At 44.5% G+C, this 17,936-nt stretch overlaps 2 protein-coding genes across 4 annotated transcripts; both read right to left on the reverse strand.

The window, feature by feature from the left end:
- Positions 1-98: 98 nt before the first annotated feature.
- On the reverse strand, positions 99-6,327 carry LOC118965374 (T-box transcription factor TBX19-like). Its single transcript, XM_036984471.2, has 8 exons — positions 5,817-6,327; positions 3,844-4,108; positions 1,962-2,096; positions 1,521-1,582; positions 935-993; positions 668-832; positions 368-500; positions 99-264 (listed from the first exon to the last, which is right to left on the reverse strand). Exons 1-8 carry the CDS (start codon positions 6,044-6,046, stop codon positions 99-101), a joined length of 1,215 nt encoding a protein of 404 aa, XP_036840366.2. The 5' UTR covers positions 6,047-6,327.
- A 2,054-nt stretch (positions 6,328-8,381) lies between these two features.
- LOC110512633 (vesicle transport protein SFT2B) lies at positions 8,382-17,899 on the reverse strand. 3 transcript variants are annotated; one of them, XM_036951376.2, is made up of 8 exons: positions 15,564-15,820; positions 15,240-15,329; positions 14,848-14,933; positions 14,533-14,614; positions 14,146-14,181; positions 13,939-13,997; positions 13,359-13,388; positions 8,382-11,460 (listed from the first exon to the last, which is right to left on the reverse strand). In XM_036951376.2, exons 1-8 carry the CDS (start codon positions 15,627-15,629, stop codon positions 11,421-11,423), a joined length of 489 nt encoding a protein of 162 aa, XP_036807271.1. In that variant the 5' UTR covers positions 15,630-15,820; the 3' UTR covers positions 8,382-11,420. The 3 variants fall into 3 exon arrangements, with proteins under 3 accessions (XP_036807271.1, XP_090095971.1, XP_090095970.1); XM_090239845.1 differs by having other exon boundaries at positions 15,560-15,795; XM_090239844.1 differs by lacking the exons at positions 15,240-15,329; positions 15,564-15,820 and adding an exon at positions 17,695-17,899.
- Between the last annotated feature and the right edge of the window lie 37 nt (positions 17,900-17,936).

Consider the following 17,936-nt stretch of genomic DNA (forward strand, 5'->3'; position numbering starts at 1 on the left):
CCTATTATCTAAGATGTGTTCATTAAAGGGCTTCCAGAGCCGGGTCCCAGGGCAGTACTGATCATGCCCATGTGGGCATCGACCAATCACATAGTTTGTTAGAAGGAATGGCTGGAGACAGGTGGCCAAACGGGCCCGCCCAGCCGGACGTGATTGGGTGGCTGTGGGTGGCTCTCGCTGTTGATTGGTCCATGAAGCTGGGCACAGGGAGAAGAGGCAGGACTCCCGTCTGTACGCCCGACCGTCCACAAACAAGGGTACTGACTGAGGACACACACCTTGCTTTATAAACAAAAACTCAGTAGATTCTAAAGAGCTATATCATGTCTTATTCTACTTATTCTATATCTATGTTTTCGTGTCGTACCTGCTGCTATTGGTGGACGGGGGTGAGGAGGGTGTGGTCATGGGTAGGGCTGAGGAGGAGGGGCCGGGGGAGGAGACACTGGACCAGCCATCAGGACCCCCAGACAACACCTGTAGCCCCTCAGACAGAGAGACTGGAGGGTTGGAGATGAGGGTGACGAGGAGAGTGAGACAGAGGAGCGGAGAACGACAGGGACAAGGGAAGAGGGAAGAGGTCAGGCTGGTGTGATAGCTTACATTTTCAACTAAAGTTAAAAGAGGATTTGGAAGAGAGAGATGGAGAGATGGCGGTGTGTCTCACCAGAAGGGTGCGTGCGGTGCGGCAGGTAGGAGGGGGGGTAGGGAGCTGGCCTGGGGGGGTAGTGCTTGTACCCATGAGGGGGGGCGAGAGGCAGACCCCCGCTATAGGGGAAGCTAGGACCCCCACCTGAACACAGCGAGTCTGGGTTAGACAGAAACCAGCCACCTATGGGAAGAAGAAACAAACACGGTTTAAAAGTGGATTATTGTTATTTAGTAGATTCAAATCATTCAATTTGAATCAAATTAGTCCTAAAGGCCCACTCACAGTGTTGAATTCCCATATGGCTGTCAAATGGGGACTCCAATGGACTGTTCGGGTGGTTCCTGCAAATACAATCATTCAATGATAACCTATATGAGTTCACTCTGTGAACTGGTGCGATTCAAAGAAGCAAGAGATACAGCGTTACAGTGACTAGTGTGAGACCTGTGCTAACCATGCTAATTGTGTTAGCAAATATGTGTAAACAGCTAAGGTTGTGTGTGTGTGTGTGTGTGTGTGTGTGTGTGTGTGTGTGTGTGTGTGTGTGTGTGTGTGTGTGTGTGTGTGTGTGTGTGTGTGTGTGTGTGTGTGTGTGTGTGTGTGTGTGTGTGTGTGTGTGTGTGTGTGTGTGTGTGTGTTAGGAGCTCCAGTTTCTCTCACACACTTCACACTGCCTCTTCAACAAGCCTCACATAGAGATGGTGAACTAGGCTTTAAACAGCTAATAACAACCCGCTAATCGCTTACCGTTTCAGGAGCTAACGCTAGCCCTCAGTGATATCATAATGGGACAAGCTAATGCTAACATGCAGTAATATCATAGCGATATCCTGGTAGGAGACCCTAGCAGGTACAGATGAGGCCTTACCTCTCTTTGGCATCCAGGAAAGCCTTAGCGAACGGGTTGTATTTGATCTTCAGAGCGGTGATCTTCAGAGGGAAATAAACAATGTAACTGACTGTAACATATACACATTTTTAGGCGCTCTGGCTTAATCAAGAAGTTTAATCGTGAACTCTGGATGGTGACGCTGATTCAATGACAGTTGATATTAGTTACCAGTAGTGACTCAATCTTTCAAGTAGACAGTGTTTGTGTGTGAGAATGCGCTTGCTTGTGTGTGTGTGTGTGTGTGTGTGTGTGTGTGTGTGTGTGTGTGTGTGTGTGTGTGTGTGTGTGTGTGTGTGTGTGTGTGTGTGTGTGTGTGTGTGTGTGTGTGTGTGTGTGTGTGTGTGTGTGTGTGTGTGTGTGTGTGTGTGTGTGCGTGTGTGTGTGCGTGCGTGTGTGTGTGAGAGAGAGACCAGTCACCTCTTCATTCTGGTAGGCAGTGACAGCGATGAACTGTGTGTCGCTGAAAGAGACGTTAGTGACCATTCGGTGGCTTCCGCCCACTCTCACAATGTGGAGCTGAGGTTCATACTTATGGAGAGAGTTCAACATGATCTGGAAGGAGAAAGGGATGGGGGAAGAGAGGAGAGGAGAGGAGAAGAGAAGAGAAGAGAAGAGAAGAGAAGAGAAGAGAAGAGAAGAGAAGAGGAGAAATAGAGCAAGAAGGAAGCAATGAAAGAAGAGAATGGAGAGGAAGAGAATGAAAGAGAGTAGGTACAACTCATAAACCTGGGCAGGCCTACATTATGACAGTTTGAGGGAGAGGTGTGCAGGAACAAATAGACTACAGTCCTTACAATATTACTTCAGTACTGTCTGTTCTAGCGTAAAATCTAGTCTCTCGTTCTCTCTCAATCGCTCACTCCACCAATTAACCAATTACAGCCCTCAGAGAGAGGACAAAACAAACTGTTTTTTATTCTAATTGGGAGCTTAGCTTCACCTCTCACACCAACCAGCTGCCCAGAGCTCTCTCTCTCTCTCTCTCTCCTTCTCTGTCGGTCTCTCTCTGTCTGTCTCTGTCTGTGTGTCTGTGTGTCTGTGTGTCTGTGTGTCTGTGTGTCTGTCTGTCTGTCTGTCTGTCTGTGTCTGTCTCTCTCTCTCTCTCTGTCTGTGTGTCTCTCTCTCTCTCTGTCTGTGTGTGGGTTGTTTTTGTTTGCGTGTGCATGTGTGTGTGTGTACTTGCTCTAGTTGGAGTGTGTGTGGGCTTTTAAATATGCTGTTTTTGCCTCCATCTCTCTATAAAACATCTGAAGGACTGATGGAAAATCAATTTTGCATAGTAAAAAAAACACAGGTAATTACCATAATGTACAACTAACCACTGCAATTATTTAATTATGCCTCGGCTCTTCTTTACCGGACCCAATGCCAACACCACATTACCTGCCAGTCAGAGGTGTGTGTGTGTGTGTGTGTGTGTGTGTGTGTGTGTGTGTGTGTGTGTGTGTGTGTGTGTGTGTGTGTGTGTGTGTGTGTGTGTGTGTGTGTGTGTGTGTGTGTGTGTGTGTGTGTGTGTGTTTGTTTGTTTGGGTTATGGGTTCATGTAAATACCATGAAAAGAAATTGGCCGATCATAGCGCTAAGTGTGTGCGTGTGCATGCACGTATGTCTGTGTGGCCCCTGGAGGGCCTCCTGGAGTGGGCAGCTCTCAGCAGGAAGTGCATTAAACCTCCGAGAGCCAATTAAGAGCTGTTTATCTGGTTCCCGTGGAGACAGGGGCCACGGGGTGAAGTGGGCAAGGAGAGGGGCCCTAAGCAGGGCACTAATTGTATAAGTGCACACTTGATGTTTTGCTTTTCAGGGGAACAAACAGATTAGAGGAAAGACCAGGATTATGAAAAGATCCATGACAGAAGGGCCCCTCCACTGGGGATATAGAGCTGCGTTTACACAGGCAGCCACATTCAGAAATGTTTCCCAGTTATTGGCAGAAGAGCTGATCTGATTGGACAAAAGACCAATTACAAAAAAAAGATCAGAATTGGACTGCCTGTGTAAATGTGGCCTAGCTGGCCTTTAATTCACCCGCTGCACACAAGGAAGACCACCTGAGAAAGGAAAATTGGAGAGTGGTTAGCGGTCTACTGCTAGAGGAGGAAGGACGGGAACATTATTTTTCTTTCTATTTATATATTTTATTTTAGTAGAACTTTAGAATTTGCCTGAAGAAATATGAAATAAATCAAATACAACATCATGAAGTTAGTGAGGTATCTAGTGCAGCTGGGGATGTACTGGTGAGTTTTGGCCAGAAACTCAGCTAGAGTCTATAGACTGACTGTGTGTGTGTATGCTCTACCTGTCCACCTCCGTTGAGCTTGTTGGTGAGTTTGACCTTGCTGAAGGAGACAGGTGCCTTCATCCAGTGGGCTCCGAAGTTGGGTGAGTCGGGATGGATGTACACACAACCATTACCGGCAGGCTCCGGTTTACCGGCTGTAACCCACTCCCCGTTAACGTACTTCCAGCGGTGGCTGTCAGCTGGCTGGAAGTCCAGCAGGAAGGAGTACATGGCGTTGGGGTCCAGACCCGATACACTCACTTTCAGCACCGGAAACATCCTCCTGGAACACCACAGTAGGAACGCACAGATTAATACATGTACACAGGCACGCAGTACACACACACACACACACACACACACACACACACACACACACACACACACACACACACACACACACACACACACACACACACACACACACACACACACACACACACACACACACACACACACACACACACACACACACACACACACACACACACACTCTAAACTCACTTTTTTTGACTTTTTTTGTGACTCTTTTTACTTTTATTAAATTAATTTTTGTTTTCCCCAAATAAAAACGTTCTGAAGTGGCCAACGTGTAAATGGACAGACACCCACCAGGTGAGCTGACCTGCCACTACAACACGCGCTGGACCGGTCAAGCCGCCCCTCAGAGCATGAGAGGGTCAGCACAAAAGTAGCCATGCGCCAGAGAAATCTATTAAACCGTTCGATACACTACGGGCAATACTAAGTTTAGAACGCAGATTTTTTTTAAACTGACATGTTTTCTTAATTTAAGAATGTGACGACACATTTAGCCAGTAATAACCAGCTTGTCGAGGTTTGCAGTCGGGTTTTTGGAACAAAGTGTTCTAAACTAATGTTTTGTAGACGAATCAAATAGACTATAAACATATAAAATATTAATTAATGACATGAAAGACAGGAGACTATACAATTAAACAGAATCAATTTGAATAACTGTGCATAAGCCTTGGGCTTATATTCCTTTATCATGGGATCATGATAAAGGAATATGTCACTGATATTTTCAAAACACATTTTTATGAATCTCATTTTCTTAAAATATTTTCTGGCTTAAAATATTTGGCCTGAACTTTCTCAAACTTAATATTTCTGGTTGTTAAAATGTATTACGCTACCCTTTTATAAAAAATATAGGCTATTACACTTTTCAGCTCTAATAAGTATAAGAAAAAAATGTTCTGCCTATTCCTAAATAACTAATATTATTCAATAGCACTTGGTCTTAAATTACAGATAGACCTATGTAATTAATAGTTTTCGCTTGGATCTAATTCTTATGAAACCGTAATGATTCTATAGGAATAGAAAGCTGAAGTTGAAAAAAGGGCTGAACTAAAAGATTCGATCAAGATGCGTTTTGGAAGAAGTGCGTAATTGAAAATTTAATTATCAATTGAAATCGAATGGTCTCTTAATTGGGTAATTGATTCAAAGCCCTCTAATATAACAGAAGTGTTAGACGTTTTAGAGTGATATGTGTGACAGAGAAATATAGGTTTGAATTCTGCTGCATGTGTTCATAAAATTAATTTAGCAATGGGTGGATACATATAATGGGTGATCAAATGACCAAACTCTTGAAACTTGCATTTGGTATTGTCTGTATGTTTGTCTGCGAATCTCCTCTCCCCAATAAATATCCTCTTGCGGTTGAGGATCAATAAAATATATTTTACTATTAAAAAATGCTCGTCTATCTCACTATTTGGGGCTCCCTAGTGGCACAGCGGTCTAAGGCACTGTATTACAGTGCTGGAGGCTTCACTACAGACACCCTAGTTCGAATCCAGGCTGTATCACAACCGGCCGTGATTGGGAGTCGGGCGGCGCACAATTGGCCCAGCGTCGTCCGGGTTTGGTGTAGGCCGTCATTGAGAATTTGAATTTTTCTTAACTGACTTGCCTAGTTAAATAATGGTACAAAATTATAATTAACTCAAGCTCACCTGCCGCTCTTGGTGACTATCATCTCATTGGTGACTTCCTTAAACTTCCGCCACAGTTCCGCTTCCTCGAGCGTCACCTTCAGCTGCTTCTCGGTGGGGTCCCCCTTCTCGCGCCCCGCTTGCAACTCGCTCTCCACCACGCTTAGCAGTCGCGAGATACAGCACTGGCTGGCAGGACCAGGGCAGGGGTTACCCCCAGCCCTGCCTTCAGCTAAACCCTCAACCTTCATTTGGGGACCTCAACGAGGTTAAAGGCTACCTCTCAAATAAGACTGATGTTTTCTCCAAAGAATGTTTAAAATTAGGTAAAACAAATATCTTACAAATATCTCACTCAGCAGGTGATGGGGAAAAAAACGTCGTTAAATTCGGTTAAATTGAAACAGAACAAATGAATTCCCATGTGGGTGTTTTAGCCATGAGGATTCTGAACTGCAGTTGAAAATCAATGCGACACTGGTGCCGAGCACAAGACAGGTTCGGCCGGCCGGTCATGTGATCAACTCTCACTAATTTACCATTTACAGAGCGTCATTTGTCAGAGGGAGAGAGAAAGAGCAAGAGAGAGGAAGAGGGAGTGAGGGAGAGGAAGAGGGAGGGAGAGAGAGTTTCTTTGATGAGCTAGCCTAGACTTTAAAGGGTCAATCTGCAGTTGCTACATCTAATTTTGGACTTATAGTGAATGTTACATACCCCATTGATTCTTGAAGAACATAACGTGTAAATGCCTCATAAGCTTGGTTCAACTGTAAAACCTCAACATAACCCAAACTTTAAGCTTGTAAACATTGTAAATGTAAACAAACACTGTAGCCTATAGCCTGAAACCATGCTTAAAGCTACAATTTGTATATATTGGATGATCAGTCCTTGCATCCATAGCTTGGTCTATGAATTTGAGAGTGGTTATATTTCCCAGGCACATCCCTCAGCTTTTTACCAAAACAGAGTCAGGATGTGGCTTTGTTATGGTTTCAACTTGGCTAAGGATAGCCCCTTTAAGTCTTCAGGCCATAATACCAGGCTCTCTCTCTCTCTCTCAACTTGGCTAAGGATAGCCCCTTTAAGTCTTCAGGCCATAATACCAGTCTCTCTCTCTCAACTTGGCTAAGGATAGCCCCTTTAAGTCTTCAGGCCATAATACCAGTCTCTCTCTCTCTCTCAACTTGGCTAAGGATAGCCCCTTTAAGTCTTCAGGCCATAATACTAGTCTCTCTCTCTCTCAACTTGGCTAAGGATAGCCCCTTTAAGTCTTCAGGCCATAATACTAGTCTCTCTCTCTCTCAACTTGCATTGAAATACCGTACGCCTATTTTACCACTTTTGTCAACATGATGACTTTTCAGGGGCACACTTTCAGCACCATGGACAGCGAAGGACCATGACGCAGGGGGCCAGAAGACAAGTTGACTGGTTTTTCCGTTCGAAATGATCACAATTACACAAAAAGACAAACGTTGCTGTCGTGGGCCTGTAGCCTTATTATATAAATCATTATCGGTGACTACGGTTAATGGTCTAACTACCGGTGCTCTTGGCAAGGAGTGGAATCAGATGCTTTTAGCGCACGGATTGAACAAGCCTCCCTCTCTTCCAAAACGACAGAAAAGCTTCTGAAGAAAATTAAATATAGTCTAGGTCATTTTGTACGGCTATTTTTTCGGATAATAATTCAAGTTCCTGCTCTTAAGTATATACAACGGAAACTATGTTGTTAAAGTATGAACGACTGAAAACGTAAAATGCTTCCCAGAACATTTCCCTCCACTCTTGGTCTGACGACCTACTGGGCTCAGAGACCTGTCCATTTGGACTACACTAATGTAGCCTACTGTGTGTTGTCTAAAAACATCTAGTTTGGTACTATACGGTTGTATCTGCATTTTTTTTCAACATGTAGTTGAAATTGCCTTGTTCGGTTCAATGGTCTCTACATATACAGTAGTCTAAATACCCCAATGACATGTTAAGTTCAAAATAATACTATATATTTCTGACACCATTCAAACCAATAAGGGTTCGGAACTTTAAAGCCAATTATCTCAGAATCATCTTTTTCAGGTAGAACGAAGCTCGAACTGGTGTTGCTTCAACTAGTTTGTGCACAGTGGAAGCTCCGTTCCACACCCGAGGAGGGAAGAACAGAGAGCACACGGAACGGTCAGTGTCCAGAAGGGCTCCTACAGCGACACCCGATCCCCGCGAGCTGGCGGTGTGACCGAACGGCCTTGTGAGCTCGCAGCTGCAGCGGTGTGTGTTTGGAGAGATATTTTTTTTTAATCAGCGGCGGGCGGCGAGCGGAGATTAGGGGCTTTACTGATTTACAACGCATAAAGGAGCGTCATTAACTGAGCGCGAGGCAAATATCAAAAGGTGGGAAGCAAAGCACAGGTAAACGCACCAAATCATAATCCCACGATACACACCTCAGACCTTTTGTACAAGGAATGTGTTTGTGTGTGTGTGGCAGTGACCCCGGTGAGACTCCATCAGAAAATACAAAGCCAAGGAAGGCAAAACAGGTGGTACAACTCTCACTCGTGCACATTAAAACACTCCATAATATAGTTTGAAAATGTTTATTTCTGTTGTAAAATGGTGTCACACAAACAGGACAAGAACACATGAAACATGATTCAGTCATACATTATTGGCCCACATCGCTAAATTATCGTTACACTTTAAAACATTAGTGTTGCATTTCCAGATGGTACAAAAAAACAATCGTGATTTAAAAAGTATTTCTTCCAAACCTGCGCTCATATTAGACAAGTAGACGAACTAACCATGGTCCTAAAACAATGTATCCTGAATATAGAACATATGTTATTCTATTAAACAAGTGTTTAATAGCATCATACATGTTTTTATGCAGATGAAACAACCATCTATAGGGAGGGTTTTATGAAACAGAGGTCACTCAGGAGAGTTACAGTAGTACAGTATACATATTTTAAAAAGCAGTGATTCCCTGGTTTAAATCATGTGAAGTAAGGCATTCATTTTTTTTGCAAGTTAACATAAGTCACAGCCCCAGTGAGAGGGTTTTTTAATGGTCGTGACTAGGGCATGCTGAAGCCAGCATTGATATTTTAATTCCGCTCAGAAAACGGCTATAGTACAAACCATGAGAGTTAAAACAGTTAAAGAGTAGTGTTTACAGGAAACATGATTGAAAAACAACAAAAAACGATCCCCCCAGAAATTAAAAAAACTGAAATGAAAGCCAAAATACCTGTGGAAAAAATCTAACACAAAATTATGGTACTACTAACCATGACAGTTAAAACAGCAGTTAGACATGTTTACAGGAAACGGAGTTGAAATAAAAATAACAGACGTTTTATATAAAAGGTGAAACATTCATGAGCACTTGAAGCAGTTCTTCCCTTCTTTTTTTCTGCATGTACAGTTGATGTCAGAAGTTTACATACACCTTAGCCGAATACATTTAAACTCAGTTTTTACAATTCCTGACAATCAATCCTAAAAATTCCCTGTCTTATGTCAGTTAGGATCACCACTTTATTTTAAGAATGTGAAATGTCAGAATAATAGTAGAGAGAATGATTTATTTCAGCTTTTATTTCTTTCATCACATTCCCAGTGTGTCATAAGTTCACATACACTCAATTAGTATTTGGTAGCATTGCCTTTAAATTTGGGCCAAACGTTTCGGGTAGCCTTCCACAATCTTCCCACATTAAGTTGGGTGAATGTTGGTCCATTCCTCCTGATAGAGCTGGTGTAACTGAGTCAGGTTTGTAGGCCTCCTTGCTCACACATGCTTTTTCAGGTCTGCCCACAAATTTTCTATGGGATTGAGGTCAGGGCTTTGTGATGGCCACTCCAATACCTTACCCTGTTGTCCTTAAGCCAGTTTGCCACAACTTTGGAAGTATGCTTGAGGTCATTGTCCATTTGCAACCAAGCTTTAACTTCCTGACTGATGTATTGAGACATATATCCACATAATTTTCCTCCCTCATGATGCCATCTATTTTGTGAAGTGCACCAGTCCCTCCTGCATCAAAGCACCCCCACAACATGCTTCCACCCCCGTGCTTCACGGTTGGGATGGTGTTCTTCGGCTTGCAAGCCTCCCCCTTTTCCCTCAAACATAATGATGGTCATTATGGCCAAACAATTATATTTTTGTTTCATCAGACCAGAGGACATTTCTCCAAAAAGTACAGTCTTTGTCCCCATGTGCAGTTGCAAACCGTAGTCTGGCTTTTTATACGGTTTTGGAGCAGTGGCTTCTTCCTTGCTGAGCAGCCTTTCAGATTATGTCGATATAGGACTTGTTTTACTGTAGATACTTTTGTACCTGTTTCCTCCAGCATCTTCACAAGGTCCTTTGCTGTTGTTCTGGGATTGATTTGCACTTTTTGCACCAAAGTACATTCATCTCTAGGAGACAGAACGCATCTCCTTCCTGAGCGGTGTGACGGCTGCGTGGTCCCATGGTGTTTATACTTGCGTACTATTGTTTGTACAGATGGAGGTACCTACAGGCATTTGGAAATGGCTCCCAAGGATGAACCAGACTTGTGGAGGTCTACAATTTATTTTCTAAGGTCTTGTCTGATTTCATTTGATTTTCCCATGATGTCAAGCAAAGCAGCAGGTAGGTAGGCATGTAAATACATCCACAGGTACACCTCCAATTGACACAAATTATGTCAATTAGCCTATCAGAAGCTTCTAAAGCCATGACATCATTTTCTGGAATTTTCCAAGCTGTTTAAAGGTACAGTCAACATAGTGTATTTAAACGTCTGACCCACCTTAATTGTGACACAGTGAATTATAAGTGAAATAAACAATTTCTGGAAAAATGACTTGTGTCACGCACAAAGTAGATGTCCTAACCGACTTGCCAAAACTATAGTTTGTTAACAAAAAATTTGTGGAGAGGTTGAAAAACAAGTCTTAATGACTCCAACTTAAGTGTATGTAAACTTCCAACTTCAACTGTATATCTATCCAGCTAGAAGAACGTTTAACAGCAGGCCCTTATATTCAGACTCCTGGTAAGTGCACTTGGGATTAGGTGCAAAAAGTCATCCGACTGTACAGATTTCCAGACCTGAGCCGGTGAAAGGATCAGTAGTCAGCTGTCCATTGTGAACACATGTAAATAAACACCTACAGTACAACTAACTAGTGAAGACACACCATGTTGGCACCTAAATATAGATCTGAATAGTTTTGGTCTGGTTTGATTTACAGTTATAGAAATGACAGAGGTGGTGCATTGACCCTTCCTCCACAGTAAATTAAGAGGAGCTGGACTCACAGTGTAGAAAAACACACACAATTCACATATACACCAACCTTAAAGGGACAGAAACCACACCACACACACAGATAAGATAAGGCATCCCTCACAAACAGATTCCTCTACACAACATCATACCTCAGGTACACTTCTGCTCTGGAAAGCATTCGCTGACGAGTGTTTACTCAGTGGGCACCATTCCAGCACACCTGTGTGGCGTCTGTGTGTTTGCCAGAGAGTTGAGGGCTTTAGCCAACCCCCAAACACACACACACACATCATAACCCCTCAGAGGGAGAGTGAAAGGGAGGTTTGCAGCCTCACTTCAGACAGACAGAGAAGGCCTTTATCACAGCATCCCTGTGAACAAACAAACAATAATAATTAGTAAAAGAATAAACACTCCAAAGTCAAGTTTCAAAAACTTCAAAGAATTTGCTTTAGGACTGAACCATCACTGAATGGGATGGGATGATGTAATACTGTGAATAGGGCAGTTAAGGCTACAGACAGAGGTGGACGGGCAGTTAAGGCTACAGACAGAGGTGGACGGGCAGTTAAGGCTACAGACAGAGGTGGACCGGCAGTTAAGGCTACAGACAGAGGTGGACGGGCAGTTAAGGCTACAGACAGAGGTGGACCAGCAGTTAAGGCTACAGACAGGTGTACCGGCAGTTAAGGCTACAGACAGAGGTGGACAGGCAGTTAAGGCTACAGACAGAGGTGGACAGGCAGTTAAGGCTACAGACAGAGGTGTACCGGCAGTTAAGGCTACAGACAGAGGTGTACCGGCAGTTAAGGCTACAGACAGAGGTGGACAGGCAGTTAAGGCTACAGACAGAGGTGGACAGGCAGTTAAGGCTACAGACAGAGGTGGACGGGCAGTTAAGGCTACAGACAGAGGTGGACAGGCAGTTAAGGCTACAGACAGAGGTGGACCAGCAGTTAAGGCTACAGACAGGTGGACAGGCAGTTAAGGCTACAGACAGAGGTGGACGGGCAGTTAAGGCTACAGACAGAGGTGGACAGGCAGTTAAGGCTACAGACAGGTGGACCGGCAGTTAAGGCTACAGACAGGTGGACAGGCAGTTAAGGCTACAGACAGAGGTGGACAGGCAGTTAAGGCTACAGACAGAGGTGGACGGGCAGTTAAGGCTACAGACAGAGGTGGACGGGCAGTTAAGGCTACAGACAGAGGTGGACCGGCAGTTAAGGCTACAGACAGAGGTGGACGGGCAGTTAAGGCTACAGACAGAGGTGGACCAGCAGTTAAGGCTACAGACAGGTGTACCGGCAGTTAAGGCTACAGACAGAGGTGGACAGGCAGTTAAGGCTACAGACAGAGGTGGACAGGCAGTTAAGGCTACAGACAGAGGTGTACCGGCAGTTAAGGCTACAGACAGAGGTGTACCGGCAGTTAAGGCTACAGACAGAGGTGGACAGGCAGTTAAGGCTACAGACAGAGGTGGACAGGCAGTTAAGGCTACAGACAGAGGTGGACAGGCAGTTAAGGCTACAGACAGAGGTGGACAGGCAGTTAAGGCTACAGACAGAGGTGGACCAGCAGTTAAGGCTACAGACAGAGGTGGACCGGCAGTTAAGGCTACAGACAGGTGGACAGGCAGTTAAGGCTACAGACAGAGGTGGACCGGCAGTTAAGGCTACAGACAGGTGGACCGGCAGTTAAGGCTACAGACAGAGGTGGAGAGGCAGTTAAGGCTACAGACAGGTGGACAGGCAGTTAAGGCTACAGACAGGTGGACAGGCAGTTAAGGCTACAGACAGAGGTGGACCGGCAGTTAAGGCTACAGACAGGTGTACCGGCAGTTAAGGCTACAGACAGGTGGACCGGCAGTTAAGGCTACAGACAGGTGGACAGGCAGTTAAGGCTACAGACAGGTGGACCGGCAGTTAAGGCTACAGACAGAGGTGGACAGGCAGTTAAGGCTACAGACAGGTGGACCGGCAGTTAAGGCTACAGACAGGTGGACAGGCAGTTAAGGCTACAGACAGAGGTGGACGGGCAGTTAAGGCTACAGACAGAGGTGGACCAGCAGTTAAGGCTACAGACAGAGGTGGACCAGCAGTTAAGGCTACAGACAGAGGTGGACAGGCAGTTAAGGCTACAGACAGAGGTGGACAGGCAGTTAAGGCTACAGACAGAGGTGGACAGGCAGTTAAGGCTACAGACAGAGGTGGACCAGCAGTTAAGGCTACAGACAGAGGAGGACCAGCAGTTACTGTAACCCAACACTCACCTTGCGAATGGAATGTAGGACAGGCCATACCTGAAACACAGAAGTATAGTATAAGTCAGCGTCATACATCACACACAGCAAAGGGCTGTATAAGGTCTTTATCTGAAGTGTGTCAGTGGCAGAGAGTCTGTGAAAACAGACTCTCGCATGAGTGTTTGTTGTGTTACAGTGGAAGTTATTTTAATGGTGTTTATGTATGTATGTAAACTAATTGCACATCTGTGTGTACTCCTGTGTGTGTATGTATGTGGGCAAGAGAGAGCGAGAGAGAGAGAGAGAGCGAGACAGAGAGTGTGTGTGTGTATGAATCTCCTGTCTTTGTGAAGGAGGTGCTTGAGAGAACAAAGCTAGCTGCATTAGTCGTGTGTGATTAGCCAGGCTAAAAGCTATGGCCATAATTACTCTGTTTTCAGTTACAAATAAGGACCTGGCATTGAGCTGCCTGCCAAAAAGCCCTCAGCACAGAACAACTCTGGGCGTGTGTGTGTGTGTCACTCAGACTGCAGGGTTGTAATACCACAAACACACACTAAAGGAAGGAGATTACACAAGCACGTGTGTGTGTGTGTGAGCCACTCACCAAGCGAAGGCCAGAAACTGTAGAATACAGAAGAGTAAGGCTAGACCATTATTCTTCCACTGTAGAGAGAGAGAAGCACTCAGATATACTTTGAGGTAGAACAATGTAAGACAAAGTTTAAATGAGTAACAGACTAGCTAAAAAGGCCTGCAGGGATTTGATAACACAACAGGTGCAGGATATGTATCATGTGTGTGTTATACTCACCCAGAAAGCAGAACACATAGTTAGCACCAGACAGGTCTGTGAGGAGAGACAAGTAGCATGTAATTAATGAACAGAAAAACTGTTTTTTTTTTTTTTTGTCATTTTACTATCCTGGTGGGGACCAAAAGTCCTCACAAGCATAGTAAAACAAGGAACATTTTGACACGTGGGGATAGTTTGTTGGTCCCCACAAGAAAAATATATATTTTAGGCTTAGGGGTTAGAATTAGGAGTTAGAATTAGGAGTTAGAATTAGGAGTTAGAATTAGGAGTTAGAATTAGGAGTTAGGGTTATGGAAAATAGTATTTTGAAAGGGAATACATGTTTTGGTCCACACGAGGATAGTAAAACAAACATGGTGGGTGTGTCGTGTCGTGTGGTCTCACCAGCATGATAGCTGTGGCCAGTGCTCTTTCTTTGGCACACATCCTCTTCAGCTGATTAAGGGGTCCCATCAGGAACATAGTGCTGAGAATACACACATGATTTGACTAAACTTACATTATTGTAGTAACTGCACTAGAAATGTGATTGCTGTATCATGTGCACCTTAGGTGTTAAACTGGACAAGGACAATGTCAGCTTTGATCTGGGGAGGGTCCCAGGAATACCTTAAAAATCTAAAAATAGGCCTAACTGTTTTGTAAATGCCCACATAAGCCACACATACATCCACTAATACTCAACAACGCTCTACTCACCTGCACAGAGAGGCAACATTGCCAAGTGTGTACAGCACGGCAAACAGAATCAGACCGACCCTTGGAATCCACAGCAAGCATGTCCCCTGCCACCAGGTGAGAGGATGAACAACTTAGCATCGGCCCCTATTCTACTGTAGACACTATCAATTGGTCCCAAATGACTCCTATTCTACTGTCGACACTATCAACTTGCCCTTAGTGTCTAGACCTCAATGCACAGATTTGAATATCTCCGAGATCAACCCCCCCCCCCAATACTTTCTGTAATAAAAACATATCGATGTGTTCTGGCTTACTGAGAGAGGTTTGGGAAACACAACTGACACTGACACACATAATTGACAGTCCGAGCAATGCTGAAATGATGGGAGAGAGAGATGACGACTCACCAGAATGGAACACAAGACCCCGAGCACGAAACATGCGATAAAGCCCTTCATGCGCGTGCCCCAGCCCAGGGTGGAGGCTTGGTTCGCCGCCTGTTTCAACACCGCACCATTTATAAACAACATAGCTAGAAACCATGGACATCATTCACCTAGCTAGCCTAGTGTTTCTAGCTAACGTTACTATGTTATTGCTAAGCAACTGCACTCGTAACGTAGATAAAGCATGCGTTGAAAAAGGCTTAGCGAGAAAGCCAAACATAGCTAGATATTATTTAGGGTAAACAACATATTAGCTAACGTTAGCTAGCTAGAAAACGTACCTACTTGCAATATGTCGCCGTCATCATTGTTGCCATCTTGGCCACTCAAAACTTTCTTTAGTTTGTCCATTAAAGTTGACACGGATAGAATGTAGCTAGTAGTTCTAGAACTTTCCCGTTGCTTCGATTGGCTTAGTTTTTAAGAAAGCCAAATATTGATTTGTCGAGCTATTTTTCCTGTTCGAAGTGCAACAGGTGGATTGCGATAACTTCCGCCACTGTGTAACCACGGAGACGGGACGGGCTGGGGTTAACTGCAGTACCACAATAACAAAAGGGGGCAGCAGAGCCTTATATTTGTTGTGGAAACCTCACAGTAGTACAGTAATAAAGATGATACAACTTAGTATACATTTTACAATTAGAACAACCAAGTGTTTTATTCAATGACTAGGGGATGACTAGAGGAAAACAAAGACGTAGATGGGATACAATGTAAAAATGTAAATGCCCTTATTTGACTAAACAAACAACATCTTGAAATAAACATGTTGAATCGATTCTTATAAGTAAAACCTTTGGAAAAACATCCATACATTTCACTCATACACTATCACACAAACAATATTAAAAGATACTGGATTATTGGGATTTGGGGGAATACAGAGGTCTCTCTCTCAGCACAGCACTCTAGATTCAGAACAGGCAGTTAGTGTTCCTAGGCCACTGTTCCTAGGCCGTCATTGAAAATAAGAATTTGTTCTCAACGGACTTGCCTAGTTAAATAAAGGTCAAATAAAAATAAATAAAAATAAGTGATGTTGGTATCTAAGCAGTTCTGCAAGGTTCATTACAACGCTAGGCAGTTCTGCAAGGTTCATTACAACACTAGGCAGTTCTGCAAGGTTCATTACAACACTAGGCAGTTCTGCAAGGTTCATTACAACACTAGGCAGTTCTGAGTGTTTTTCTGCAGTTCTTCACCGGTTCTCGTCAGTTCTGGGTAGTTCTTCCAGGTAGGTGTAGTTCTGTCTAGGCAGTTCTTTCCAACTATATGCAGTTGTGAGAGGTTGGGTCCAGTTCTAAGTGGTTCTGTCCAGTTCTAGGCTGTTCTACGTGGTTCTCAGGGTACTTTAACCCAAGTGGAGCTCCAGTAGAGTGGTTCTGGCAAGAGCACCACCTGCACACAACACACCTGCTTCCCCCACAGCCACTCCTATATACACTTCAGAGAGAGAGAAAGAGTGTGTGAGAGAGAAACACTCCCTCCTCTGTGCAGGTCATCATGGCAGATGAGACCCACACAATCAGCGTCGCTCTGCAACACAAACACACAGATTTACTTTTAACAAAGTGTTAATTGAACAGAATGAGACTAAAGTAGTGTTCTCAGAAAGACCCCCACCTGACCATCACACCGCCAGCGTACCGGAGACATGACGTTCCGCCTGCGGAACCGCGTTTGCATTTTAATCTGGAATGGCAGATGGAATCATGGAGGATCGTCGCTCAGTATTGGCTGGTATCGGGCAGCCAGGATCATTCATGGATGAGATGCATTGCAGCGAGTTTGGCCTGGCGGGGGACGTGGCGTATGTAAATGACGTATGCTCCTGCCTATTATAATCCCATTAGTCCCTGTCCCCTGGCTGTAGCTAAGGCACAATAAAGCAATGTAACAACTTTTATTTCTCTGGCTGACAGTCACTGCCTTTTTGTCTTGACTTCCATCAAATGTCTAGCTGCTGTTTCCAGAACGCGTTGCTGTCTGATAGGGATATAAAAGGGTCTGTCTCCAAGAGGCCAGTTAGACATTTCCTCTGCTTCTGTGCTAGGTGGTGTCTCCCTGTTGCAACTTGTAATAAACCGGAAAGATTTTTGATTGACTTTACCCTACGACTGCTCTCCTGTTTGTTCTCCTGGAAATTCCTATAACACTGAGCGTGAGAAAGAAGAAACAGCTATCTACCTGTACTTTGGGGTTCAGGCTAGGAGCTAAAGATCCCTGTGGTGGGTTGGTGTGTGGTAGGGGAGCCTGGCGGAGTGACTGACTTATCTTGAGTGTCAGCAGTCAAACCCAGCAGTCCTAGCTCTGACCCTCCCCCTCAAAACTCACTCCTACTGGTCTGTGTATACAACTCCCAAAGACAAAGCAGATTCCTCTACAACAGCACCTCACATATACACAGACTCACTGGACAGGGTAGTGATTGCCGCCGGTCTGCCCGTGGTGGAGCTTGTCGTTCGAAGCTGTTCTTCCTCTCCTCTATCACTGCCTCTTTTCTCCACCTCTTTATCCTTGTCCTCCTGTTCTGCTGCTTTCTTGTAGCGGCCCATCCATGTGGCAAAGATGTTATCCTCCTCATCATCCTCATCTCCCTCGTTGCTCCTCTGGCTCAAAGAGAATCCCATCTGGCTCCTCAGCATCAAGAACCTT

This window comes from Oncorhynchus mykiss, chromosome 7 (assembly GCF_057628025.1).
Source record: "Oncorhynchus mykiss isolate SJ-2025 chromosome 7, ASM5762802v1, whole genome shotgun sequence".
NCBI lineage: Eukaryota > Metazoa > Chordata > Actinopteri > Salmoniformes > Salmonidae > Oncorhynchus > Oncorhynchus mykiss.

Excerpts from the sequence above, each read along its gene's own strand:
- LOC118965374 (XM_036984471.2), bottom strand. The coding sequence starts at position 6,046 with ATGAAGGTTGAGGGTTTAGCTGAAGGCAGGGCTGGGGGTAACCCCTGC. Across the intron at positions 501-667 it reads GCACCGCACGCACCCTTCTG|TCTCTCTGTCTGAGGGGCTA; the intron begins GTGAGACACACC and ends CCAACCCTCCAG. Across the intron at positions 265-367 it reads CCGTCCACCAATAGCAGCAG|TCAGTACCCTTGTTTGTGGA; the intron begins GTACGACACGAA and ends GTGTGTCCTCAG.
- LOC110512633 (XM_090239844.1), bottom strand. The coding sequence starts at position 17,874 with ATGAGGATGATGAGGAGGATAACATCTTTGCCACATGGATGGGCCGCT. Across the intron at positions 14,934-17,694 it reads GGCAATCACTACCCTGTCCA|GGGACATGCTTGCTGTGGAT; the intron begins GTGAGTCTGTGT and ends ACCTGGTGGCAG. Across the intron at positions 11,461-13,358 it reads TCCTACATTCCATTCGCAAG|GGATGCTGTGATAAAGGCCT; the intron begins GTGAGTGTTGGG and ends GTTTGTTCACAG.